This window comes from Eleginops maclovinus, chromosome 5 (assembly GCF_036324505.1).
Source record: "Eleginops maclovinus isolate JMC-PN-2008 ecotype Puerto Natales chromosome 5, JC_Emac_rtc_rv5, whole genome shotgun sequence".
Classification (NCBI taxonomy): Eukaryota; Metazoa; Chordata; class Actinopteri; order Perciformes; family Eleginopidae; genus Eleginops; species Eleginops maclovinus.
The window spans coordinates 21,718,191-21,746,174 of record NC_086353.1 but is presented as its reverse complement, the minus strand read 5'-3'; the positions used below and the strand labels follow the sequence as shown (position 1 = coordinate 21,746,174).

Here is a 27,984-nt window from a genome sequence, read left to right as displayed (position 1 = left end):
TACCACACAGTCCTGGGGAGAGTTCTAATCAGGCATTAAGTGGGAACACCTGTGGACCAACGATCTGTACACTCATTCTAATTACATTATTACTTCTTCCTTTGTTAAGATAAGCCTCTAAAACACAAACCTCAGAAGGGCCATTTTTCTCAGACTCATAACATCTTACATTCAGTCGGTAAGTTGGATGACCCTGTAGGCTACTATACTGTTGTAACTTTATCTAAACATTCACCAGGCTACCGCCATGCTAGCTGCTGCGAGGTTATTTCAAGCTAACCTCAAAATATATGCTAACGTCAGCATGCTAACAGGCTTACAGTGACAGTGTCTTGTTTACATGCTGCTGAAACAAAACTATTTCCCAAATTGGGTTTAATAAAGTGAATCTAATAATGCGAACACTGTGATGTTTGGCTATTACAGTGTTTCCGTAGTTAGCTTTTAGATTTTTAGCGATCTAATGTTTGCTTAAGCATATTGTAACTCAAGGAATCTGAGAGAAAACTAGACAAACTCCTCCATTTCACTATTTTTTTTTTTTGGTTACCCTCAACCACTCTCTCAGGCAAAGCTTGGAAAATGTGAACTTCCTTTGAAAAATTGATTCAGAACGAGGCCATTCATAGGCTGCTCTGCAAAAACAAATGCTAAATTTTGCAGTAAAAAGTTGCTATTCGCATTTGCACAACTGCCCAAATTGTAAATCAACCCTTCAACAAACTGGGATTTATCAAAAACGGAATCTGAAAAGAAAATCAAATTTAAAAAATACCAGGGAGGCATTTCAGAGATGAGGGAAAGGTTACTAATGGTTTAGCCCACTGCTAACATAGCCAAAGGCTCAGTGTGGCTAATTGAATTCATTTAGGGCCTCAAATTACAGTAGAGTATGTGACAGGTATTTACAAGTTAACAAATAATTGACACTTAATAATGGCCTTGGCCTCAGACTCAAGATCGGGATGATGATTGAAAGAAATGATTGTTAAAAGGAGGCAAATGATGGCATATCTTTTTTTTTTTTTTACTTTTCCATGAAATATAGCCTATGCCTAAATCTGCTTAAAGGCATCCTCAAAGTTATTTAAAGTCTTCCTGTCTAAACCCAATTTTATGCCGATCTATTCATCTGAGACTATCTGCACCAAAGTTCTGTCTGACATTGCCGTCCGCACAGGCATGCTGCTAGCATTACAATTGTTTGAAACCTGGCAATGAGAACAACAGTGAGAGCTTTTTTATCCATCCTCCAACTTCCATTATTCTTTAGTTTCACTGACACTGACAAGTGTTTGTCACGGGAGACATTTTGACTTGTTACAGCAGTTAAAACCAAAAACATCAACAATGGCTGTATATCATTATTATTAATTATGCATGGGCTGTTCCTGCTGTGGCATGCAAATGTCTACAATAAGAAAAACCTGTTATCGTTGGTACATTTAAAATAAATCAGCAGATGAAGCAGGTTTAATAATTAATCAAATAGAGGCTACTTAAAAGTTAGCCAGTAGATGGCAGCAGGCTGTACTGAGATGGAGACACATTCAGAAATACACACAGGCACTCAAATAAATACACACAGCCACACACGCACAACTACTGAATACTGTGTGTGTGCGTGTGTTTGTGTGTGTGTTGCAACAGTTGGCTAGAGGCTGCTCATGGCTGTCAGAGTGGGATTGTTCACTGAATTTGACAGAATGTGATTTTTTTTTTTTTCTTAATTTCTCACTCGTAAACATACCGTGGGATGAAGATATCCTCTAGCTTTAGTCTGGGTGTTCTTGGGTTTTTAATTGTATTTCTCACTGCACCACAGACAAAACAGGTTTGCTTTTTATTTTGCGTTTCTCGTGAGTGATTTCTTCCCTGCATGTTGGATGGTTGGCTTGCAGTGCCGGTGAGTGCTTTATTTCTTTTATTTGTAATTTCTTTTATTTATGTCTGTCTGTCTTTTTTAAATCAGCCTCTTCTTCCTCAGGTAAAGACAGAAGCAGATGGAGAGACAGGGAAAGAGGAGAAGGAAGAGGTAACAAAATTCCCAACAGAAGAGCGATACCTTCAAACCCCACCCCTCCCTCTCCCTCGCCTCCTCCTCTTCCTCCCCCACGGCCTCCTATTCGTTCACGTCGCAAATCAAAGTCACCTTCATACCACTCCACCCCGAAACGAGCGTTGGATTTGAACAATATTAGGGCCACAACTGACAAAGAGGACAACAGGCGAGCCCACAGAGGGCCCCGAGACCTCCGGGGTTCTCAGGGCTCGGAGTTGGACAGGAAGTGGGAGGGTGTGGCCTTGGAGCTGCGTTGCCGTGGCAGCAGGATGAGGTCTGCAGTGTACCAGACTTCAGACTTACCCTCCATGGTCACAGCCCGGAGACAGATGGAGCAGAGCGAGGGCAAAGGGCAGATAGACCGCAGTAAATTGAAAGCCACCTTCGTTTGAGGAGCCCGACATTAAGGTGACTCACACTGTCTGGCCTGATGATGTCGTCTCCGACCGGCAGCTGAGACGTTTTCAAGGTTTCAAGTGGAGGCTCAGTGTCAACGACTGTGCAGCTGCCAGACTGAACACCAAGGCTGCTATTAGACAGCAGACTGAGATTAATCAAAGGCTGTGTCCCAATTCCATTATACATACTTGTTCTCAGAATGGTGGAGTATTTAAAAAAAAAAAAACTTGTACTTTGAGTATTTCAAGAAGAAACTGCTGCTATTTGTGAAGTGGAATTGGCATTTGTCATACGAAGGGAACAGGCATGTTGATATTTTGCAGCTCATGTTTTGATTGATAAAGTATAGTATATTTGTATTTAATATGTAGTATCTATAGCTACATACTGTGCGCAGAGAGCATGTAGTACACAATTGGGACATAGCAATGAACTTCTTAGGCCTAGCTGTTTTCCCATAGTGGGAGAATACTTGCAACAGTAGAAGTTATTTGATTATGTTTTGCGAAATAAATCTGTAGCTCCAGAGACTTAGTGTTGCTCTTCCCTTAAGTTGGAGCCCTTGCAAATAGTCAACCAAGAAGCTGTAGCTTAACTATTCAGACTTTCAGTCCTCTGTGTGGGTCAATCTTTTGAAATGTCAGATCCTAATATAGGATCCATATTTCCCCTAATGCAACCTTAAGGAAGCATTTGTTAGACCTTCGCTTCCTGGTAAACACTTGCATCTTTCGAAACATCGACCCCTTTTGCCCCTTTTTCCTATCTGCCCTCGAAAATCCTTCAGTGGATACATCACATAATAAAGTATTTTCTTGGCTAGTAATCTTGCATGATTATTTATTTATTCTTGGGGATTTGAAGCTAATTTGCTCGTTTTACATGTCTTTATTGGCATTACTCTGGTGCCAGCCTTCACAGATTAAAGTGGCTTTCCACAGCCAGAGCCGAGGCCTCACTGATTAACATTAATGCAACTTGAATCCCTGTCTAACACCCGGCTCACAGCCAGATTCACGAGTTAAGTGAAAGGTGCGCAAGTTATGCGCTTTTAATCGAATTAGCTCCATCGTAAACAACAAACACTTGACTGGCGATGACAACTGTACTAACTTGTGCGGGGCCAGCGGGGGGAGGCTGCCGCCTCTGCCCGCCTCGGGGGTCTGATTGTCGGCGAGAAAGGGAGCAGTCTGCCGGTGGGGCACGGACTGTAAAGGCTATTTTGAAAAGTGACCTCCCCTCTCTCTCTCTCTCTCTCTGATCCGGGGGAGAGTCGACACACACACACACACACACACACACACACACACACACACACACACACACACACACACACACACACACACACACACGCACAGCTGCTCGGAACCATGACAGAAGATGACGGATACAGTTGTCGCGGAGGGACAAGTAAAGTTTAGAGATGGAAAAAAGGTGATTTTTTTCCAATTGTCGTCTTATTTTTTTAACTTTAACATATCTTTCCAAACTTTAGCAACACCTATAGGAATCATTTTGTAATGTATACATTCTCTACAAACTCCCTCACAGTGGAAGAGTCGGTGCGTCGTTCTTCGGAAGCCCTCTCCGGTCGCAGGTAGGCATGTGGCGGTACACACCACTTAGATTCATATTATTTCCACGTTAAATGTGCACATTTACACATAGACCAGAATATCTGTGTCATTTGGTACCAATCTGTTCTGCTTTTCAGCTGTTAAACTAATAAAAACGTGTCGATTGGTCACTTGGCTGTGCGCCACTGCAGGAGCGCATAACGCATCATCTCCGCGTCAACACGTGGGGAAGGCACGCAACTGAATTGATTGAAATGACCAACTTCACCTTTTAAAATGTTCAGACAAACTATTAATCCCTGCACCCTTCAAATTTACTGAAATGGACCTTAAATCTTTTTCTAGTGCCAGTTTGATTCCAGGTTAATTTATTTGAAAGCCCTCCAGCAAAAAACGTAAAGTGTGACATTGCAAAAGTGTTGACAGAGGTCTCTGTCTGCTATCAGCATGTCTCAAAACAGGATTGAGTTTCACTTGAGATGCTGTGTGGAGGACACACTGTGCCCCTCTGCATACATAAACAAGTGACTCAAGATGTAGCATACGGTTGTAACCTTGAAAAAATTAGGTATAAAATGTAGGTTACTCTGCAATGTGTGTGTTCATAGTCTGTGTCTTGAAATATCATCAGCTGTGCAATTGGATCACTTCATTGTTTTAGGGTTTGGCAGCTGTTCAATAAACAGAGGCAGCAGGGATTGCAAAAAAGATACTCTGATGTTATTCTACATTGTGCTATGAAGTTCAAAATGGACTTTAAAACACTCTGTGTTTCTCTGCTTCAGACTGCCTTTCTCTGCTCGTGTACAAAGAGAATAAGAAGAAGAAAGGGAAGAGGGAGAAGGGCAGCGGCCACAAGGAGAGGCTCAATGTAACACTGGAGGTATGTTCAGCTGCCTATGGCTTTTTTGCTTCTGTTCTAAAGTGCAGAGTTATTACAACTTTTTAATGATGTTGCATCATTCACCTGCTGCCACATAGATGGAGAAAATAAGACTGCAAACATTGTAAGCATCAGTGTTCATTTTGGCAGCTATTTTAGATTTAGTCTTTAGATGAAAATGGTTATTAGTTTTAGTGAAATTTTAGCCATTGTTATCCTTCATAGTTTTAGTCAACGACAACTCAAAACATTTTAGTCCAGTTTTAGTCGATGAAAAATCATTATATTTTAGTCAACTTTTAGTCAAAATGTTTTTCTCTCTTTAAACTAATTCAGTTAGAATACAGGTATCTGAAATTGGAATCAAGGTGACCGTATCAAGTGTTGAAATTCATTAAGCAACTTTTCACTCTCTTAACACTTTACTTGTGTAATATCAATAATATCAAGTTCAGATTTTGAAGATTCTAATTATGTTATAACACAATACAACTAGCGTATAGGCTATATGTCTACCTGGCCTTAGAGCTAAGAAACCGTACACAAACATCTTCCAAATAAATTGCTGCGTAATCTTAAAAAAAACAGTGTGACTGGATAGTTACTGCAATGCAAGCCCAGCCAACATTAGCCTGGAAGCCAGGCTCATTCCTTTGCTACCGCAAACTGAACACTTTTTTGCAAGAAAGGCTAAGCCAACATGACTAACTAGCACATTTGCCACTAGTTGCCGACTGCCCAGTAATATTGACTTAACGTTAGCGAAATGATATGCTTAGTTAGCATAACTTATCATGTATCTTTACAGTTAGCTAACGTAACGTTGCATAAATAGCAGGATGGTGTGCCTTCAAGTGTCTCTTCAGGTTGGTCGTATTCTTCCCAACTAATTTGTAGCCACATGGCGTCTCTCTTTCTCCCGCAGTAACAGTGCAGTCAGTGTGTCTCTTTTTTTCCGACTGAGGTATATCTTGTAGCGATGTTTGTGAAGATGATGAAGTCTCCGGAGACACCAGCTTGTATATAATAAGGTTTATTACAACAGCATAGTATCATACACCAACACGGGTAATACGAGGTTCCCAGAACTGTTTGCATACAATTTATAGAAGAAAATGTGTGTGCGTGTCCAAACTGTGTGTTCTCACAGGAGGTAATCAATGACAATGTATGCCTCACTACGTGTATCCGTTCATAGGGCCCCCTAATGTATTTCAGAGGTTGTTATACAACATCCGATTGCCCACTATATGGCCCCTGAACGACATCTTCCCTGCACTCTCTATGACCTCAGAGAGTAACTAACTGTATTATGAACCGATTTAACTAACTGTATGTAAGAATAGATTTAATACACTACACGACCAAAGCCTTTTTGTGCTGAAGCCATCATCTTGTTATTTTCTCACTGTTTGGACATCATCACTTGTAGCTGAGGGATGTGAGTGACGTGTGCAGATTCCCAGAATGCCAACTAATTCAACCAATGATAGGGATGTATTTTGACAGAGAAGACGGAGAATTTGGGGAAAATAAAATATCCTGCATTTTGAATGTCCGATAGTCCACCATTAACACTTGAATCCCGTCTCGTCTCGTCAACGAAAACAAAATATAGATTTCGTCATAGTTTTTATTATCTATTATCTAAATCTATTTTTAGCTCGTCGTCGTCTCGTCTTAGTCATGTAAAATATCTGACCTAAGACCAACTGAAATTATTCTTATCATGAAAAGGTCCTTCTAATGTTAAAATATGCATAAAGTCCAGCACATTGTCTGTGATAGGCTAAGGGCCGGACATCTCTAAGTGGTTGACCAATCACAACAGAGCCAGCCAGCTAACCAATCAGAGCAGACTGGGCTCTGGTTTCAGAGAGAGGGTGAACAGAAGTGCCGCACCACAGGCAGTATGAGAAAAATAAAGAGCTATTTGAACAGTAAAGCATGGAGACATGTCCCAGTAGGGGCACTAAATAATATGAACCTGAAAATGAGAAGAATATGTCCTATTTAATAGATTAGAATTAGCTTAGCTACAGAGTAAAAGAGAATACACAAAGTAATCTCTGAGTGTGATTATCTCTTTCCCCTCAGGGTATCTGTGGGGTGGAGCCGGGCCCCGGATACGATGGGGTATCCTACAGCCTCTCCATCCTCTGCCTGGCACACACGCTGGTCCTGGGCTTCAACAGCCGAGAAACCCTGCTTGCCTGGGACACTCGCATTCGCTACAGCCTGGGAGAAGGTCAGTGCTGCGGCCCTGTGTGGATGTCAAAGTGTGCGAAGGATTCATGCACTGAAGGGGAAACTGGGCTCAGTAAGCTGCAGTTATCAGAGGAATCCCAGAGCGTTGCTTAAGCTGAAGAGGAGGTTGTTTTTTTTATTGATAAGCAGCCTTCTTTGGTTATTCTTCAAGGAGCGTTTGAATTAACGTTAGTATCTCAAATATTGCTTAATCAAGCTCTAAAGTCCCCTGTCAACTTTTTATCCAGCTTTGAGCCACGGTTTTGCATTACACTGCTGCATTCTTGGACCATTGTAACCGTTAATGTGAACTGGATGAAGGATTTTGGTTGATCTGATGTCTGGATCTTGAGTTGTCAGAGAAAACAAGATTAGCTAATATAAGCAGTTAGCTTGTAGCCTCTCCATTTAGTCTCCACCTAGCAAACACTGTTTTGATCAAGGACAGAAGATTCCTAACAGTATTGTTCGTTTAAAGTGACATCTGATGCTCCATGACCTCTATGACCTAGTTCTTATTGCCTTAAACCCAGAATGTGGTCATATGCATGTACGGTAAAAACTTCTCTAGTACTTTGTAATTGGTTGTCAACAAGGTGCATATGCTGCATATAACCAGACTGCAAAACACAGTTCACTGGAAGTTCCTTGTCAGAGGGGAACAAAGAAATGATGATAACATCTGTCCTCCATCATTTGGGCTCTGCTTTATCTGCAGGATCTGCTGTCTCAACTTTACAACTTTGTGTTCAGTGGAAAGCAGTGAGGAAAAAAAGGTGTGCGCTTGAACTGTGCTATAGAGAGTTGTCCTTCTATAACCTTTAAGGTTTTCTTGATATTATTCTAGGTGTAGAATTGCATGCAAGCAATTTTCTTTTTTTAAAGGAAATACTGCATCTGAAGGGTTATTTTTAATACTAGAGTATTTTATTGCTGCCCTGAGAGACTCCCCTGAGAGTAAAAAGAGTCAATCTCTTGTATTGATGATACCATCTTTCACTTGAGCTGCTCCACCTGCTCTCATGCCAAACAGCTTAATGGTGCACTTTATCTATTAATAAAATCCCCGGATTTCAATTACAAGTTTGCAATGGCTTATAATTCTAACTTTGGCCTTCACAAATCACTTTTTACCTCTTTCCAAAGTTTTTAAAAGCATTTTAAAATTGTCTTATTGAAAAATGTCCATTATCATGAATATTTTAAAGAATTGCAGTCTGATTTTTAGCTGAACATCATAGCTGAAATATGAGTTGAACAATAAAATGTCTTGTGCTGCACCTCTATCCTCCCCCAATCTTATTACACACAAGCGTTTGCTTCCATTCTCAATGTCGCATAATGTTATCTTTCAAAAACCATGAACAGCAGTCTCTGCTTTTATTAAGAGCACATATCAGACAACATTCCCCAGCTCTTTTTCCTTTGTGCTTTCCTTTTTTCCTGACTGTTGGAATAAATTCCACAGCGCAATTCATATTTTATCTTCCAATATAAAACCCACTGCTAAGAATCCCAATTTAACTACAGAAACACAGTTTCTTGCTCTGCTTCCTTTTGCTGAGAACCATTATAAACACATACACTATTATCTTTATTCCCCACAGTTTTCTTTGCCCGACCAAAATCTATTTCATCCCTGCAGTTTTGTCCCCAATGTTGAAACCATTTCACTTTAATTTACCCTTCTTGCAAATTGTGAACACTTCACATTGCTGTTAACATTTACCAATTGACTGATTTTCTTCAAGGCAGCCTTTGGCTTTACATCATTTCATTATGCTAGAAAGTTCTTGCTTTAGATCAGTAAACCAACATGCTAGCACGGTGTTGCCCTCAGCTTCATCTTTAAATGTTTAGCTCCATGCAAACCATTCTGCAGAGGAGTTGGAGCAGAACCCTTCAGTCTGTTCTGCAGGGAAGAGAAGGGTTTCAGAACATAAACACTTATTTGAAATGGTGTCTCTTTACATTTTACAATTCTATTTTTTGTACCAATTATTTCCTGTAACTATCACTTGTTTAAAAATCTCCTATCTACTAGCGGTGAAGCACATACATCAATGTGCAATGTGTTTATCTGTGAGAGGGGAGACAGACTTTGGCACCAAGAAAGTGCCATCTGCACCTACCGAGCGATGACAAATTGCAGGCAGCAGAGCTTAAAGCAGTGCTTAATCCTCATTACAACAGCCATCAGTGACACTGTACATGTGTGTTTTCGATATGCTCTGTTGAGTTTTTATTATTATTTAACTTCATTTTTTTTTAGATAAATGCGTCCTATGCATGTGTTTTAGCATTAACAGTACTTCCCTTATCGTCATTTGTCTGTTCACACACTCTTCTTTTTCAAACCTTTGCCCTGTTCTCTCCTTCAGTCCACAGGTTATGTGTGAATGTGGAGCCAGGTACCAAACTGGAGAGCGGCCCCGCCTCCCTCCACCTGTGCAACAACCTGTTGGTCCTCACCAGAGGTGTTCCTCCTGTCGTCATTGGCCACTGGAAGCTGTCGGCGTTGCGTCGATATGGTGCGGTGCCAAACGGATTTGTGTTCGAGGGGGGGACTCGCTGCGGATACTGTGAGTAACCCATGCACTGAGAGGCTTTTACTGCTGTAGGAATTTATACATGTGGCCTGCAGCCAAAAGGGGCAACGCATTAACACTAATAATTTGAAAACCGCCCTGGCCAATGTACAGTTCCTCACATACCCTGAGTGTGTTGTTAGTGTATTTGTCTCATCAGAATCAGAAATCTTTTATCCCCCAAAAAATGAAAGCATTAAAGGCAAATAAAATCAGATAAATACATATTGATGGTAAAACATACGTTGCGGCATTTCAAAAAAGGAAGTGAAAATTAAAAAAAAAGAACCAGTAAAAACATTAATAAATTGAGTGAATATTGCACGTAAGCAATGGTATTGAAGTGTGTGTTATGTCTGTCCAAACCAAGGTCACGTAAGGTTAGTGTCCATCTGCAAGAGCTATGCTACAGCTTAATGATGAAAGATAGTAATGGTTAACGTCAGATTTTGAAATATGTTATTATATCTGTCACTCATCATCAAATACTTTATGTTTTAACCCATATTCGATCTATCATTTGAAGCACCACAACGCTTAGCATTTCGTATTAGCAGTCAAATGGAAACACACATCACTTGTCATAATGGATCCTTTGTCTTTTATCTGCAAACTCTTCCTACGGATACAAACAAATAACTTCTGAAACAGCAACAGCATTTTCTTACTCCATAAACATTCTGAGTTTGCTTGTTCCCTTCCATAAATTAAAGGTTAAAAGATGTCCTCAAATATTGGAAAAACGCTTGTTGTTTGAGAAAACAGATCCATTTATTAGCAGGTCTCGAGGGCTAACAAAATCCATTCAAAGACTGATGATCAGTGTGAGAGGGAGAGGGAGTGAACTTTAAAGTCTAACCAACCGAGAACTCGCTGGACCAGCAGCTTGTCCGTGTGATATACAACCACTGCAGCGCAGTGGGTAAATTCCACTTTTCAAAGTACTTTCACTGGATAAATAAAAAACTCCTTTTCATTTCACTCAAAGCTCCTTAAAGGTTGATAGATCTGTCATTTAACACTAACGGACTCATAGAGAAACCTGGGATTCAACACAATTTATAGAGTAAACTTATCCACATAAGAAAATGCTCTTTCTGTGTGAACCCACCATACTCTAGTGTGTGTGTGTGTGTGTGTGTGTGTGTGTGTGTGTGTGTGTGTGTGTGTGTGTGTGTGTGTGTGTGTGTGTGTGTGTGTGTGTGTGTGTGTGTGTGTGTGTGTGTGTGTGTGTGTGTGTGTGTGTGTGTGTGTGTGTGTGTGTGTGTGTGTGTGTGTGTGTGTGTGTGTGTGTGTGTGTGTGTGTGTGTGTGTGTGTGTGTGTGTCAGTTTGGTTGCTAAGGTCTAGGTATCTTCTGAATGTCCAGTTGATGTGGGCATGAATGCAAAGAATGTGAAGCAGTTTTATGTTTTACGGGTGTGTGTTCGTGTGATGTGGGGAGTCATAAGTATTCATTGTAAGAAAAACTACATTGACAAATCTGCTCTGTTCCTAATCTTACTGAAATACCACAGAATATGATATTCTCCACCTCTCATGATAGTGAGATCTCTTCATTAAACAGCTGTGTGACTGTTTGGAGAAAGTTCCTGTATGTGAGGTCTGTCTGTGTGTGTGCTCACAGTCTCATGGCTCCTACAGGAATAACCATGTGGGCCACAGGCTCTGGTTTCACTGTTCTGATGAACAGTGGCTATAAATACCAGCCTCCCCTGAAGGGGTCACTCAGCCAATCACATAGCCCCGGCTGACTACCGCTGTCCCACAGTGATCTTCCTCAGCTCGTCGCCGGGGCAGTTGAGAGGCCCTCTTGACGTGTCTGCATGAACAGAGTGACAGAAAGAAAAAGATGGGAGAGTCAAATTGGGAAGTGAAATGCCTTGCATGAGTGCAAGGTCAAGCATAGTGTTAGCTTACATTTGAACATGTTTATTTGTAATTCTTGAGTTTATGTGAGACATACCAGTGCTAGGCATCCAACGCAGAATTTCTCTTGCATATTTACACACAAACCTTGCAAATATGTCTCTGTGCACTTATACATAAGAACAATCAGTGGGACATGGCTGATGTGAAGCTGCTGCATTGTGGGAACATTTAACAAAATGAAACATGGGTACTTATAAATCATGCAATATATTTGAATACATGGTTACTGCCGCGCTGGTCAGTCCAAATATGAGCAGATATACAATTACTTCAGCATCTTAGGTTGCACTTTTTAAGCATTCTGATTTGAACCAATGCCAATATGTGATAGCCTCCCAAGTCCATCATTTCCCTAGAGTATGTTGCTCGAGCAAATCAGACGCGGGTGCATCTGCCATCATATGCTGTTGTATACAAATATATTACCCTTGACTTCTGCAGCTGCACTGTCAAAGTCAGCTGTGCCTCAGAGAAAACCATTTCTGGCTGCAGAGCTGAAGACAGACCCAACAGTCCGGTTGGATAGTGGACAATGCAAAGCCTTTTACTAAGCAGTTGAGCTAGAGTCTTCATCTGTTGCTCGCGTGCATTTGTTGGGGAATCAGGTCACATTGATATCAGTCTTCCGGCTTCCATTCCATGTGATAGTGAGGCCACAGCGTTGTGTAATCGATGATGTTTGAGCAAAGGCGTTTCTTAGCTAGGCAGTGATTTTCCGGCTTATCGGGTTCGCTCACACTCCCCATGCGGACACAATAAGGAATTATCCTCTGCTGAGGTTGGATGGCTGTGAAGCCTTGTGAGCTAGATAAAAGCGACTTTAAGATGACATGCTATTTCAGCCATCTTTCCATTTCTCTCAGCAGGCATTAACACACTCACACCTCGTATTGTAGTACAGTAGTATGTCCATGCACGTGTGAGGATGTTTGTCATTACAGTGTCTATTTTAAACCTGATCATGACGTTTCTAGATGTACAAAGTAAAAGGCAGCTTCAACTTATCTAATGTCATGTGGCATTAAGGTGTGAATCAACCACAGAGGTTAAAATGTTGTTGAGTCCTCCTGGATAAAAGCCATTAATATGTCATTATAGTTGCTGTAGATAGTTGCACAACATTTAGAAACACTGTTAACATAGGCAGAGGTTTTGTTTGCTGGCTGTAATCTGACAGGAGAGCTGCTTCTTTCTGTTATCAATATAAACATTGGTCGACGTCTTCTAAGATAATCTGCCTTGCAGCAGAACTCAGCGTATTTGTGGGAAATATGAGGACGTTAGACATGTCTAACTGACAAAAATGTCCTTACAAATTAAGATTAAGATTAAGATTCAAATTTATTGTCATTGCACAGAGTACAAGTACTAGGACAACGAAATGCGGCCTCTGCATTTGACCCATCCTAGTGTTAGGAGCAGTGGGCTGCCATTATGTACGGCGCCCGGGGAGCAGTGTAGGTAACCAGTGTCTTGCTCAGGGACACCACGGTGGCACTTGGTCTTTCGGGGACTTGAACTGGTGACCTTCCAGTTCCCAGGCCATGCCCCTATGGACTTTGCCACCACCGCCCTACAGAATTACAGAAATGAGAATTACAGCTTGTTTTATTCAAACAAATACAAGTGATCTTCTCTCTCATGCTAAAATATGTGTCCCTTGTTTATGATGACATTCCCACACAAAGGCTTATATTATTTTACAAAATTGCTTGTGAAGAGACAAAGCTTCTCAAGTCTTCTGGAGATGCTTTTTGTCACACAAGAGAAAAGTAAAAAGCGCTTTGCTCAAGACTTCACTAGCTCTGCACCAACAGAAAATATCTTGAGTATTTTCCTTGTTCTCTAAGGAGTAAAATAAAACTATAACTTAGACTTGCATTCTGCATTGTCTCTCACTGTGAGGATTATCTGGCTCTCTTTTAATATTGTCATCTTGTTTTGTTGTTTTCATTTGCAGTGTTTTCGGACTGGACAAATGTCTCTCTAAACTATTGCTTACTTAGAGGAACAACTCCTAACAATTGCATAGATAAAAACAATCATTCATTTGATTTTATTTGGGGGCAATTTTCAGATAAATTGTAATACTTTCGGATGGATACCTAGCTATAGTTGCAAAGCCGACAATATTTATTTCCAGGTTTTTTTGGTTCACTTAATTAGTTCAATCCCATGGCTCTCATACCGCATTTTATGTTATATGTTCTTGTTTATATTTGTACTGTGGGATTGTCAGAAACGGTATTTAAATGTTCTGTATGTATAACACGTGGACATTTTGACAATAAAGTGTACTTTGACTTTGACGTTATTGTCCGTAAACATTTTTAACTGTTTTTCACAGTTCAATACCTGCGCAGCAACAACCGACAGGCTACGCAAGTTAGCGACAAGCTAGCTGCTGAACATAGTGGGGTGTTTAGCAGCTAAATATCCAGATATTTCCCATAGGAGATTCCATCTGGTACCTTGTACCCTTTTGAAAGTGGTTCAGAAGGGCTTCCTCAGGTCTTGAAGTGTGTGTATCATAAATATCTGAACACCTTCCTGACATACTCTATAAAACTGTTGAATTTTAAGAACCAACTTCTTTAAAGTCTCTCAATCAGTTCAGATAATCATTTGGATTTAAAAGGAGAACATCTTTAGCCTTCGTTGATTTTCTTTCTGTTTTGTAAACTTTTATGACGTCTAGAGTTCACTATGTGAAACCATGGCTTTTATACAAGTTTCATCCCAGCTAATAGCCTAAGTCAAACTGCATCTTCCCCCGTTGTGAAAGTCTCACTGAGCTGATGAGTTGATAAGCAGCTTGAGCATTTCACTGACTCAAGAAAATACTGTAATGCATAACAGCTAATGGAGCTATCAGGTTTCCATTACATTTAATGCTCAGTGATGATTCAAGCAAAAAACTCTCCTCAATTATTCAGCTTGAGAAACTAAATGGTGCTCTAAACCAATTTAAACAGCATCGAACACATAATTTACAAAGTCTGTAAGCGGAGTGGAGCGGAGTGACTGACCCTGGGGAAGCACACACTTTTCTGACCACCATTGAGGAAAAGTTCTAAGCTGTTAGTGAATGTAAACCATCCCTAAATCAAAATGCTGTATCTTTACTTTATCATCTTACGTTTTTAATTAATGTAGCTTAATAAAAACACATTAAAATGATGAAGAATTAAATAATATTTATTTTCAATTAAATGCAAAATCTCTCCGTCCTTCTGAGATTATAAAATGAACTTAAATCAAAGTAATATTTAGTATTATAGTTTGATAAATGAGGTAGGTGATATCTTCACACAATTAATGTTATTTGCGACAATTGGAATAGTTTTTAAAACCATTTTATAAATACAAACATACCGTCCAGCTGTTTAAAGAGGACATATTGTGCTCATCTTCAGGTTCATAGTTGTATTGGTTGTCTCTACTGGGACATGCTCCAGCTCTTTATCTTTCTCATCCTGCCTGTGCTGCAGCACCTCTTTCCCCCTCTGTCTGAAACCAGAGCCCAGTCTGCTCTGATTGGTTAGCTGGTTAGCTCTTCTGTGATTGGTCAACCACACAGATGTCCCGCACCTTGGCCTATCATGTTCTATGTGTTGGAGCGCTGGCCAATAACAGCGCAAGTGATACAAAGTGATGTCATTACATAGGAGAAAAGTAGTCCAATGGAGGCATTTCAGGCAGGGGGTGGAGTGTGTGGGAGAGAAACTCCCTCTGGAGGGAACACAGGGATTTAAACAGACCATTTACACCATTTACATGCACTAAATCCTATAAACAACACTACAGGAAAGAATCACAATAGGGCCCTTTTAATCAAGAGCAGTTTTATTAATTTACATTTAAAGCAAAGACACTTTGCTGACTGGGGCATCTAAAGACAGATGAAAAAAACAAAGAGCAACATTTTTTATTTAAATGTGCTGGAAACTCAGCTCCATAGAACAAATAACTGTTCCCCAAACCCCTGAGTAATGGCTTAGGTTGTGACGTCTTTTCAATTTCTCGAGATTTTGACGTTTCATGAGTGTTTTTTCTTTGCTTGTCTTGCGTTTTCAAAGAATCCCACTTCTGTGTGGGCCTGATAGCCAAATGGGGGCTGAATTGAAGGACGTTTTATGTAACCTTTAGAAGAACTGCATCATCAAAGAACAGCCTTGCCTTTACAACAACATTCTGACTCTCCCTGAGTATTGTTTGGCCTTGCTCAAAAATGTGGTTTGGCTCTGTATTTTAGCATTATAAAATCATACTATAATACTGTTTTGTTTTTCTGCTGTATATAATTAGACAACTGATTCATGGTTATACATTTGCTGATTTGATTTGATCTCTAGTTGACTGTGCTGTGCGTTTCTCTCCCTATCCAACTTCCAGGGGCCGGTGTTTTCTTCCTGTCCTGTTCAGAAGGAGAGAAGATCAGCTTCCTGTTTGACTGTATTGTCCGGGGCATCACCCCCAGCAGGACCCCTCACGGCCTGCGACCTGTCCTGCCAGGTGAAAACACTCATGAGGAGCATACAAAGCATGTCCAGGAGTATTTCTAGGGCTTAATACTAATACTTCACAGAGGTATGTGACTCTGTGACTTCCGTTCTAAAGGTTTACTGCCTGTTTAGTGTTTATGTTTAGCATTTGTGTCAGGCGCCAAGCTAGCAGAATCACAACATGCTTAAAACCTCCCCCGAGGGTCACTGTTTGGATTAAGGGGTCGTGCCTTTGTGTGTGACTTGTGTACTATTGTAACGTACTGCTAATTTAACAGGCATTTCTGAAGCCATAAATATGTAGACAGAGGGTTTGGTGACAGATGGGCAAGAGAAAAGTTGTACAGGTCAAATACCAAGGATGTGACAACTCTGAGGAGACTCAGACGAGCCCCCCTCTCTGAAATACACCCAAGCCTCGTGTTCTTGTCCTGGCTTTGGACGTCTGCACTTTTTGTTAAGCTCACTTTAATAATGCTTAAGGTCAAATAGATGGAGTATTTGTGCCAAAATGGAGAAATGTCTACAATTACTACAGTTTATATTGTAATATAAAGCTTCTATGCTCCATTTAAAGACATTAGCTCTCTGCACTCAACACTTTTTGCAGAGTCAGTTACCATCTAAAAGTTGAATACTGACTATTTAACTTGGACCAAGTTTTTTCATATTAATTTCCTCTCAACAGAATAACTTTCCTGTCTGTTTGTCTTTTATTTCCTGAGGGAGTTCTCTATTAACAACAACAACATGACTGTGTTACACTGGCTGGAGGCATTCTGTTTCCTCATGAGCATTATTTCTTACTATATTTCATACTTTGTTTGCTAGTATATCCACTTTAAGCCGGAGCCTGCGATTCCACACAAATACCTCGCTCCCATCACCATCAGTTGTCGAGTGTCAGATTTAATTTACCGTCCCCCTCACACCCACTGCCTAACTGCTCGTCGACCATGGCCTTTCTACTAATGCAATAGTGTTGTGTGGCTCATTGAACTGAACTAAACCGGCTATATTTTCATTCAATGTTAGTTCATAATGTTGACATTTGATTTATGCTTAATCATAATTATTATTTTTAAATGGCATTGTACACCTTCTATCCTTACACTTGCCCTATTTTCCCCCTTTCACACTCACTCACTCACACACACACACACACACACACACACACACACACACACACACACACACACACACACACACACACACACACACACACACACACACACACACACACACACACACACACACACACACACACACAGTGCTCACTCCTCGTCTCTGTAATTGTCTGCCATAGGACCGACAGTTTAAATGCCTACTAATAGAAGATTTGTAGTTTTCAAAACAAACAGTTAGCGGATCATGATGATATATTTGCTGAATTGGACACAAATGTTAATATTTTAGTATTATAGACTGTACCTTTGAGTAGATTTGTTTAATATCATGATATTTTCATGTAATGCAGTAGTAGTAGCAAAATTCAGTACACAGAAATATATTGCTATGTATACATATATAAGGTATGCCACATATGCAAGGCCTTGTAAGACTGGATGACTAAAAAACAGGTCAGAACAAATGGTGCGTGTAGCTCTATATGTTGATGGTTGAGTGATAATCTCTCAGATTGATGGAAAATATTAATAAACCGCATCCACCTCCATAATCTCCCAGATTAATCTTTAGCCACTCTGAACATTTATTCTCAGCCAACCTGCGTCAGCCTGCTGAGGCCCACCTTCACCCTACTGCATTCAGTTCTATGAAGAAGCTATAATTAGCTCGGAGCTAACGTTAGCAAATGTTAGCTGACACCTCACATAGCGTAGTGAAGAAACTTGGCATCTACACCTTAGCATATGCTGCTGCGGACTAGAGGCACAGATGCAGGGGTTAGATTGTTGACACCTACAGTATACACACACCCTTACCCACTGCTCACACACACACACACACACACACACTGGCAAACACACACACTATGTGTATATATAGCAGGCATTAAGTGTGTAATTGGCAGGGTTTCACACTAAATTGACGTTCCAACAGATAGCCTCGGCGCCTTTAACCTCCTGGGAGATGTTAAATTTACAAGCGGGTTTAACAGTTGGACACACACACACACACACACACACACACACACACACACACACACACACACACACACACACACACACACACACACACTGCATCTTAAGGAGGTGGCTAACGCATGCATACAGTAAACCCTCACAACATTTCTACCCTTAAGTTTCTTTTTGTATTGAGATACACAGAGTGTTCTGGCCTGGTTGTGTGAGATGTTTTCGTAAAGACATTCAAGGACATGTTTTCATATTTATTGCTGAAATGACTCAATTGTGACTGCCCTTGAACTGTTGCTTCTATCTTTGTTCACACCATCACACCATTACATTTTCAGTACACAAAAGATCCTTCAGGACTGAGCTTTACCTTTAAACTTTAACTTTAGAAAGATACAAATTTGTTTTCTCAAACTTGTAATCAGTTCTTTAACTTTAAGAACAGTATGCATTTAACTGGGTCTGGTCATTCTGAATGTCTTCTGTTTTTCTGCTCTCATTTTCTGTGTGCATGTCTGTACGAAATGTAGATCCCAACGCGGATCCGGCATTAGCAGAGGAGCGTCTCAGCCTGGAGGCATCTGAGCTGGAGAAGAGGCTCAGCATGTTGTCTCAATGCAGCCTCGCCAGCAGCACAGGTACGTTATACTGGTAAATTCGCCCAAGGTTATATATCCAATGTGCACTCTGTAATATTAACAAGAGAAATAAAACACTTTAGCAACTCTAATGCAAGATAAGCAGCATAGAGTGCTTATGATCATAAAAACAGAGATAAAATGCCATAATAAATGATGTTATAGTAAACATAATAAGAGATTAGGATGAAAAAGATTAAAGAGACTGCATAACATTAAATATGTATTTGCAGTATGCACACATTTATCAACTAACACTACAGCATCACAACCTTTATTTGAAAGAGAGGCTTATGACATGCAACAAAGGTTCCAAGACAGGATCTGAACCCTGGACATAGCAGTTATATGCCACTTCATCAAGGCACTCCAATTTTCTGTTGATTGTATCGTACTAATACCAATTCGCACCAAGGTTTCTGAGTCTATAAACAAAAACACAACCAAACCTACCTTACCCAACTTACAAAGACTCACCGCTGCTTTTGAACATCAAATTCATCCAAATTTTTCATCCTTCTCTGAATGTCCTTCCTGGAGTGCAAACTCACATTGGCTCCTGTAATGTATCAGAGGGATAGTACGCATCATTTCAGGAGCTTCAGACGCCGATGCAGTTACTCATGTCTGGAGCATGCTATCATACATACAGCTCCGGAGAAAATGAAGACACCGCTCTAAATGTTTCTTAAATCTCAAGTTCTATCCTGTATGGCAGCTAATCCAGTGTCTGTTGAATTCCAACGCAGAAAAATGATGTCAGTAGTTTATAGAATACAATAATAAAAAGACATACCTATAGATATTAAAACCAGAGAAGCTGATAATGCTGAAGTGGTCTCTTATTTTTTTCCAGAGCTGTAGCGTGGGCACGGGCATACAAAGGCTTAATCACTATTCCAAATTGATATGGCCATTCTGGGAAGGTTTTTTTCATAACTACGTGTGTGTGTGTACGAGTCATCATTTGTGAAGTTTAGGCTCAAAGGTCCCGTGATTCATTTTTACATATTAAACAGCATACACAACATTTCAGAAAAAACAACTTCAAGGTTTCTGCCTTTATTGTGAAAGACTTGAACTGTAGCAAATGAGAACAGTCAACTGAAAACTGTTTCCACATTGTCGTAATATTTTGTACCTAGTGCTTCATTAAGAACACAATTAACATTTGAATGATTAAATACTCTGTACGTCGTAGTTCATCTTTGTGGTGGATGACTGATTAATGCCTTTCAGTGTGTGTTTGTGCATATTGGGTAATTAATCATCAGGATCTAATAATTGTCTCCCTTTCTGCAGCTTCCACTTACAGCTGCAGCACATCTGTTGCCGGAGATGACCATAGCAGCATCTCCAGCTCCTCTTCCAGCCAATCAGATACGAGCTACGGAAGCAGACTTCACTTTAGGGCGGAGCCGTTAGCTCGACCGCACATCTCCACCGATACGGCCTCCAGCTCCTCCACGCTGAAGTCCCTGTCCGACTCCGATGACCGGTTGTACGCTGCTGTGATGGGAAGCTCCGGCACCCGTCCGTCCTCCGCCCAGCTCCACCTTCGAGGTCTCAATGACAGCGGGAGGCAGAGCTCATTAGACAGTGGGATTGGGGTAGCGACAGGAAGTCAGTCCTCTTACTCCGGGAGCTGCTCCTCATACACCGGGAGTCTGGACATGGCCAGCCAGGGCGGCGAGGGGGAGTTTGGCTCTGTGGCCAGCTTACCTGCTCATCTTCCATCTTCACCTCCTCCTTACCCTCCTTCTTCACCTCATCCTCCGCCTCCCATCTCTCCTCCTCCTTCTTCTCCTTTTCCAACCACCCTTACCCCAGAGCCTGCTTCCTCCACTTCCTGCCCTTGTGCCTCCAGATCTTGCTCTCGTTCATCCCAGAGGCACAGCGAGGACTATCAAATCCCCAGCCTGCTCCGCCTGCGCTATGACACCCCCAGGAGTCTGCTGCAGAGCCTGTCCCTGAGGGAACCCTCCGTCCAACAAGGTCCCCCGGAGCTGGGCCGGGACAGCAGGAGCAGTGTGGACGCAGGGTGGAGTCAGGGACAAAGGTTGAGCATCAGCCCTACAGGAAGCAGGGCGCAGCATCAGGCCATGATGCAGTGCTCACATACCTGGGGCAGCGAGAGGGCGCCCTCTGTGGACAGCGAGGGGAGGTCCACACCGAGGCCCCTGCTGCCATCTGGAGGCCCTGTTAGTGGAGAAACACAGGTACTTTCACACTCTCAAATCAATAAACCAGTCAGCCAATTTTGCAGATTATAACACATCAGGGGATCATCATTAAATAATGTATGATGGGATGTTTGAAATGAAAACCCCTCGTTGTAAAGTGGATCAGTTATAAATAATTTAAACATTTTTCTATCAGTGGGAGCAGAGAAAATCTGCTTTTATAAGCACCTCTTTAACACTAGAGGCAAACACTGAGGCGATTTGGTTAGTCACGTTATAATTTAGTGCCATTCATGAAAAGAGATGTTCCTCATCACATAATGCAGCACAGCACTGTGGAGGCATTTCCCAACTCTTCTGCTCTGTCTCTTTGGGAGTTGTGTTTCCGTGCTAACACTTGTAGTAAGTGTAGTCTTTATCAAAAGAAACAAAACATGTTAATGCTAATCTCTTTCTACAGCTGTTGGGTCTGATCCCACCGATGCTCATTTCTTCCTCATGTTTCTGCTTCCCTTTATTGGGCCCACAGTGGTATTCTCTATCCTTGCAATAATAAATAGATCTTATCCAAATACAGCCCTTGTGCTGACAAGTCACAATGAGCTCCTCTGTAGACCAGTGGTTTGCATTAGAGGATTTAGATATTGCTGAGGTTATCGATTCAAGACTCAGGGCCTCTCTGAACACACTGCTAAAACTCTAGTATGCTGAAGAATGTATCTGGTGTTGTTCTGCTCTCAAACTACTTACATGTTTCTACAGTAGTAGATTTGGGAGCACCTCAGTCGTTTTAGCATATTTGAATCCAATCTTAGGTACATCTGCAGGTCCAAAATAAGGGGTATGTCAAGGCTCATAATGATACTGAATAGAACTAACCTGTGCCATGTAGTTTTCATGAACATGCATTTCAAATCTTCACTTCCCAAGTTCCAAATACAGAGGAAGCTCAGCGAATACAGTAGCCTGCCAGAAAGGCCCTCTAGCACAGACCTCCATCGATGCCAAATGACCTGTCTCACAATGTAAACAGAAATATTTAATATTAATGTGTGTATCCACACTTTGATGTTGATTGGCTTAAACTTTAGTGGGTTCTTCCTTAGCTGATGCTACACTCTTCCACCAAGTTTTATGAAAATCAGGCATGTAGTTTTTTGGTGATCGAGCTTGCTTCCAACAACAAAACCAAAAACCTAATCTCCTCGGTGGAGATACTAAGACAACAAGACTAAGAGTCCTAAACCATGCTGGTTGTTTTGTAAGGCTTGTACTAGCTACATGCTAACATTAGTATTAGGCTAAAAGCGCTCCTGTGGCTAACACACAGATGACTCCACTAACACATGCATGTTAGGTGCAGCAGTGCTTTGAGCTAAATGCTAATGATGTTAAGAACAAAACATCATTACAGTATAGTTTAGCATGTTAGCATGATGACGGCCCTAGATGAAAGTTAAAGGATCACTGAAGTTCAGTTTGGAAAACAGTCGACAGTCACAGACCAACAGCAACCAAAATAGGTGACCATAGTGCTAATCTGCTAGCATGGTTAAAACTGTAGAATAAGCAATCTGGAATTTAGAGTTCAATGCCCATATAAAACCTACATTTAGAAATAAAGGAATGTCTTCTTTCCTACGATGTATATCACTTGTATATGAAATACTCGCCCTTTGTTGAATTATTGAAAATAGATAGTCCTGGAACACTTCAACGGCAAACTTTTCAAACATTTAAAATCCTTTTCCCCAACAAGGCCTGAAATAAGGATCTGTATTCAGCCTGACAGTATTGGTAACCTGCACCCTGTGAATAGTTTTTCAAATAAATATCAAGGTTGAGTTGAAAGGCACATTTGTTTAGACCTTGTTAGTTTTTAGTTTAACTGAATGATTAAACTTGTATGGTAATCTTTAAAGTTTTGTTCAGCCTATTGCCCTCTAAGTGTGTTTTAGTCAGCTTTGTTTAGCTTCCATTTGTCCTGTTGTTCTAACTTATGCCCTTGCCGCATTTAAGAATTTTTGCAGAGGCCATTATCCAGCCTCTTCACACACACACTTCTACTTGCAATTCAAGCTAATGACTCTCTTGGGTGCCTTTTTGTGATCGTGTTTCTTACCCAATGCCTCACTGGCTCGTGGGGATGTTGAAAACATTGCAGTGGTTACCACAGGGACAGAAAAGTGGTAAACACAATCATTTCTCCATAAAATAAACGTGCTATTTATTCTGGGAATAACTTGCATCTTAAACTGCAACTACCACAACTGAGGAAAGAGAGCACAACAACATTTGTGTACTTGCTTTTCATGACCAAACATGACTCAGACTGTACTGCAATGTGATGTACACAGCTTGTTTGCTCCGTTTCTTCCACACGTTCTGTTTAGCCTCCAGTCCAACAATCAAACACCAGATCCAGAAAAAAAGTTAGGTGTGGGTTAACATCAAAAACCTGTCTGGAGCCAGTTTTGTATTCCCTTTGATACCGGTGTCTGAAACCTCAAAAGCCCCCAGAAGAGACTTCGCCACATTATATCTAATTTATTTTTTGACGGGTTGTGAAAAGTGCTTCCTCCCTCATAGAGTGAATTATCATCATAGCAGGAGTGGAGGCAGCGTGTCTTGTGATTCCTGACAGCTTGTGTAGGAGTGTGTATGTTCGTTATTCATCATGTTTATACAGGGAAGAGGGATTGAGAGCAAAAGGGGACTGGGAAAGTTTAATGAGTAGTGATGAAATGGACGGAAACCTTCAGAGAGGAGAATCCTGTTGTATCAAACAATAACAAGTTTCCTTTTTTCGTCATCTCTGTAGTGTCAGCAGTTCAATGTTGCAAAAAGCGCACATCCTTCACGTCGGTAATGAGACGACAGCCCGGTCCACAAGTTGTATTATGTCCTTGGGACAGATACTAATCCTGAGGCATGAGCCTTCTGCAAAATAGCTGCAATGGGAAGAAGGAAAAAGGGTAATTTAGGACACGTTGTCAAATATTTCTCATGTCTGGGTCAGCCTTTTATCTAGTGCACCTCTCAAAATGTCAGCTCTGTCATCTTGGCTCTACATCAAAACATGTTGTTCTTCATCTCATGCCCTTGCTCTTCCTTGTTTACCTCATCTGTCCTTTTGAAGCCTCTGTCTCTCTCCTCTCCATAGCTGATTTCTCCCCAGTTTGAACATTAGCTGTTTTTCTTTGTGGCCATGAACGCTGAATGTTTCAGTTAAAATCAATTAACACGCTGAACTCTTTCCTCTCCAGTGCGGTCATGGGTTGGACAACTACATAACACCAGAGCAGTGGCGCTCAGCGAGGAACAGATGCTCGAGTCAGGTAAGATTTCATCGGCATATTGGTTTCCAGGAGTTTAAAAAATAAGCTTTTATAGGGTGAAAGCAGGGCTATTTAGCATTTTAAAATAAGAAATAAAACACTCTTTATTATTTATTTTCTAGGTTGCCAGATCACCATCAGGCCTATCAGCCTCTGCGGAAACACAAGGTGTGTGTGTGAATGCAACAAGTGTGCTTGGGTCTGATAAGTGATCGTGATGGAAAGTAACAGTACATTTAATTTCACAGCACAAAATACTCTGTCATCACTTTATTTTTTAATATACTATGGCTTATTTTGTATCATTGACTTTTTCATGATATATTACACTATGACCTTTTTGTCATACTATTATATCCCGTGATATATTTTTGACATTCTTGTAGTTTACAATATTGTCGCCATGCTATACTATACTATGTTGTTTTTTCAAAAATTGTAAACTTTACAACATAACACATTTTGAAGTTTTTTTAGAAATACTATGTTTTTTACCATACACACTTTTCGGCACACTATACTATGTGGATTTTTCTGAATTTTGACATACTACGTTTTATAATATTTTCTATAATCTTTGATTTTTTTCTGATATGTCGACATACGGTTATGTTGTTATATCTGATATTGTTGATAAACTTCACTAATTTATTTCCCCTAATATCTGCATCATCCTGTACCATGCAGTTTTTCTCAGATTCATTAAGTTCCTACAATTCTTTTCTAATATTTCCGACAGACAATCCTATGAAGATTTTATAAATTATTACACTTTATATATTTGGAGATACTAAACTGTAACTTTTCCTTTTCACTTTGTTCTTGAATTGACTCGCATCTAAAATCTTTGTAACCAGATCATCCTCTCTGTGTGAGAGAGGAGCAGGATGACGTCGGTGAGAAGTGTGAAGGTCCCAAAAGTTCTGGGTCCTCTCGGCCCCCCTCTGCCCCTCCGCCTCCGCCTGTGGCAGTGAGACCGACATCATCCTGGGGTAACAAATCACCCTCTTTATGACGATTCCAATATATAACATACTACTGTATAATATGTCACATTTGTCTTGGTGTTTTTCCACCAAGAATAACTCATTGTTTACATGCTGCCTCTTACTCGTGCTGGTCCGGTCTCATGTGGGCAACAAGTTTACCAGCTGTCTTTTCCTTCAGGTATGATCCAGTCGGCCCGTCAAGCTCTTCCGGTATCCCTGGAGAGTTGGCACCATATTGACAGCACTGTTAATTATGTTAACATCCCCATCAGCCCCTTGCCAGCTAGAACTCCCAGAGAGCTCCTCTACACGGAGCTGGATCTGCAGGAGCCCGGCTGCAGTCCCCACGGCGCTGTCAGAGGTAACTCTTTGCCGCTCTGCAGACCCAGTAAGAACACCCAGACATTTCACATCTGACCCTTCCTGCTTCTATCAGATTGACTTTTTGTCAGGCTGTGCATCCCAGCTTCACCTCTTTATGCATTCTGAGCATACACAGCTTTCTAGATTAGGACTTATTGATAGATTTAGGAACAATTCAGTTTTTCCTGTGCACATGTTAATCATCAGCATGTTAAACAACTCCTACAAACGCACAACCACAGAAAAAGACCAACCAACAAAACACTTTTCCTCCTACATTTGGTTTGGTTTAGAGCATTCTGCTTGTGCTGCTTATTATCCTGCTCACCTGTTTCTGTCGGCTTTACAAGAAATAAAGGTTTTCTTTGCAAAAAAGAAAAGAACCCTCTACACTGCAGGAAAAACCTTCCTTATTCATGAAAAACACACATTAATTCAACCATCTTTTAGTGCTAATTGATGTTTTAAATTTCACACATTTCTGGACTGTGAAAAATTAAGTAATTTACAAAAGGCACAGAACAATTTAAATGTCCTGAAATGTTATTCTCAGAATAGGCACATTTAAGGAAGCACCCTAAAGATATAAGTTGAAGATTTTCCAGTTAAATAAATGTCCGTTAAGGATATCTGGGATGTGAGATCCAAACACACACCTGCAATCACCACTGATGATCATGGGTACATCCAAAGGGAACAAAACAGAGATCCTCGAGGTTGTAACTTTAAAATCCGCTTTTATTAACAGTTTGAAGTTATCCAATACAATTCAAGAAATGTAATAAAAAAACTGTATGTATCGCAATGACTGATGTGTCCCTGCATGTGATTTAGAAACACAGTTCAATGTCTTGTCTTTTCTCCCCATTTAGCGCTGATGTCCCGACCAGGAGAGGGCTCCATCAGCTACGCCCACCTCAACATCGCTGCCATGGAAACAGCTCAGCGAGTGGGGGCTGAGCATGTTCAGGGCCGAGAGGGCAGACTGACTCAGCTGGAGAGCAGGTGGCGAGGGCCACCGAACTGACTCGCCACGGCCAGCGCCACACTTCAAAATAGTTCTCACTGCCGATCCTTTGCAGCTCTCTGAATAAGCTTGAGTGCTTAATTGCATTTAATCAAACTAATTGTTGTACTTAACACACCCACAGCTGTGCCAGTGTACCCATACTGTCACAAACAATCCATTCCACTTAGAAAAAGAAGACAAAAAGAAAATGTCTGGGAAGTCTCTAATGCAGCTGCCATCTTGGATGTGTTTTGTGTTCTGTTAAAGTTCTATATTCTTAAATGAGTGCTTTTCTGCAGTTCTGGCAGACGTTTACCCCAGGACTGTTCCTCATTTGTTGCCTGGCACTTAATATCTGCTGGCTTGGAGGATAAACCTTTTGCCTCTTTGAAGATCCTCTCAGGTGACTGTTGAGCACTGGTATAAAAAGCCTTCATTTTGAGTAAATAGCCTCCAAACACTTATGTTTACCGCTTATATTATATCAGATAGGAGACAGCAGCTATGCTTGGCAATTTGTGATGTGTTGTGATGGATTTCTTTTTAGAGGGCATGGCTCTGTTTGTTGTTTCTGAACAAGAAGTGAGAGATCAACGAGATCAAGCGCCTTACGATTGACTGTTAAGGGTCCCAGCTTGCTCGGCTGTCATTCCACATCAGAGATCTAAAGCCTTGGATTGAAATAAGCAGTTCAGAGAAACAGATGGGTCAGAACACATTAAACAGGCCTGTGCGGCCCGTGCAGGACAGCAGCGTTATTCATTAGACCAATCAATGTCTCTGCTTCTGGGCAGGATTGATGAATGGAAAAGCATTTGTGTGTGTTCCTGTGTATCTCCTCTCTCCTGATATCATGACAAATCGTCCGATGTTTGGCGATCATTTATTTTTATGGTAGCTGCAGCAGCAGTGAGGAGGAACAAGAGGAAGAGTTAGAGAAACCAAAAAGCTTGTTAGTGTCACTACAGGGGCTGCTTCCCTCCACAGGATTTGTAAATAGTCACTGCTTTTATTTATGCCACGATGATAAATGTATTGTATTATTTTTGAGATATAATTCTTTGTATGTTGACAGCGTCTGTACCTTACTTATTAAAATATTGCCGTTACATGTTCAGGTTCCTGTGCTTCTTACGTGAATCTGCCAAGCATTCTTCATTTTCTATTGATCAGACAA

The 27,984-nt window shown here is 40.9% G+C and overlaps 1 protein-coding gene across 2 annotated transcripts; it reads left to right on the top strand.

Moving 5' to 3' along the window:
• Positions 1-42: 42 nt before the first annotated feature.
• dok7b (docking protein 7b) lies at positions 43-27,916 on the top strand. 2 transcript variants are annotated; one of them, XM_063884708.1, is made up of 13 exons: positions 53-178; positions 3,820-3,895; positions 4,013-4,058; positions 4,824-4,921; positions 7,019-7,169; positions 9,550-9,750; positions 16,082-16,201; positions 18,818-18,925; positions 20,228-21,144; positions 24,375-24,446; positions 24,569-24,614; positions 25,304-25,438; positions 25,614-27,916. In XM_063884708.1, exons 2-13 carry the CDS (start codon positions 3,842-3,844, stop codon positions 25,850-25,852), a joined length of 2,187 nt encoding a protein of 728 aa, XP_063740778.1. In that variant the 5' UTR covers positions 53-178; positions 3,820-3,841; the 3' UTR covers positions 25,853-27,916. The 2 variants fall into 2 exon arrangements, 1 of the variants encoding a protein (XP_063740778.1); XR_010165914.1 differs by lacking the exons at positions 3,820-3,895; positions 4,013-4,058; positions 4,824-4,921; ... (7 more) ...; positions 25,304-25,438; positions 25,614-27,916 and adding an exon at positions 1,988-2,123 and having other exon boundaries at positions 43-178.
• Positions 27,917-27,984: the final 68 nt, after the last annotated feature.

Excerpts from the sequence above, each read along its gene's own strand:
- dok7b (XM_063884708.1), top strand. The coding sequence starts at position 3,842 with ATGACGGATACAGTTGTCGCGGAGGGACAAGTAAAGTTTAGAGATGGA. Across the intron at positions 16,202-18,817 it reads CCTGCGACCTGTCCTGCCAG|ATCCCAACGCGGATCCGGCA; the intron begins GTGAAAACACTC and ends TACGAAATGTAG. Across the intron at positions 24,615-25,303 it reads AGCCTCTGCGGAAACACAAG|ATCATCCTCTCTGTGTGAGA; the intron begins GTGTGTGTGTGA and ends CTTTGTAACCAG.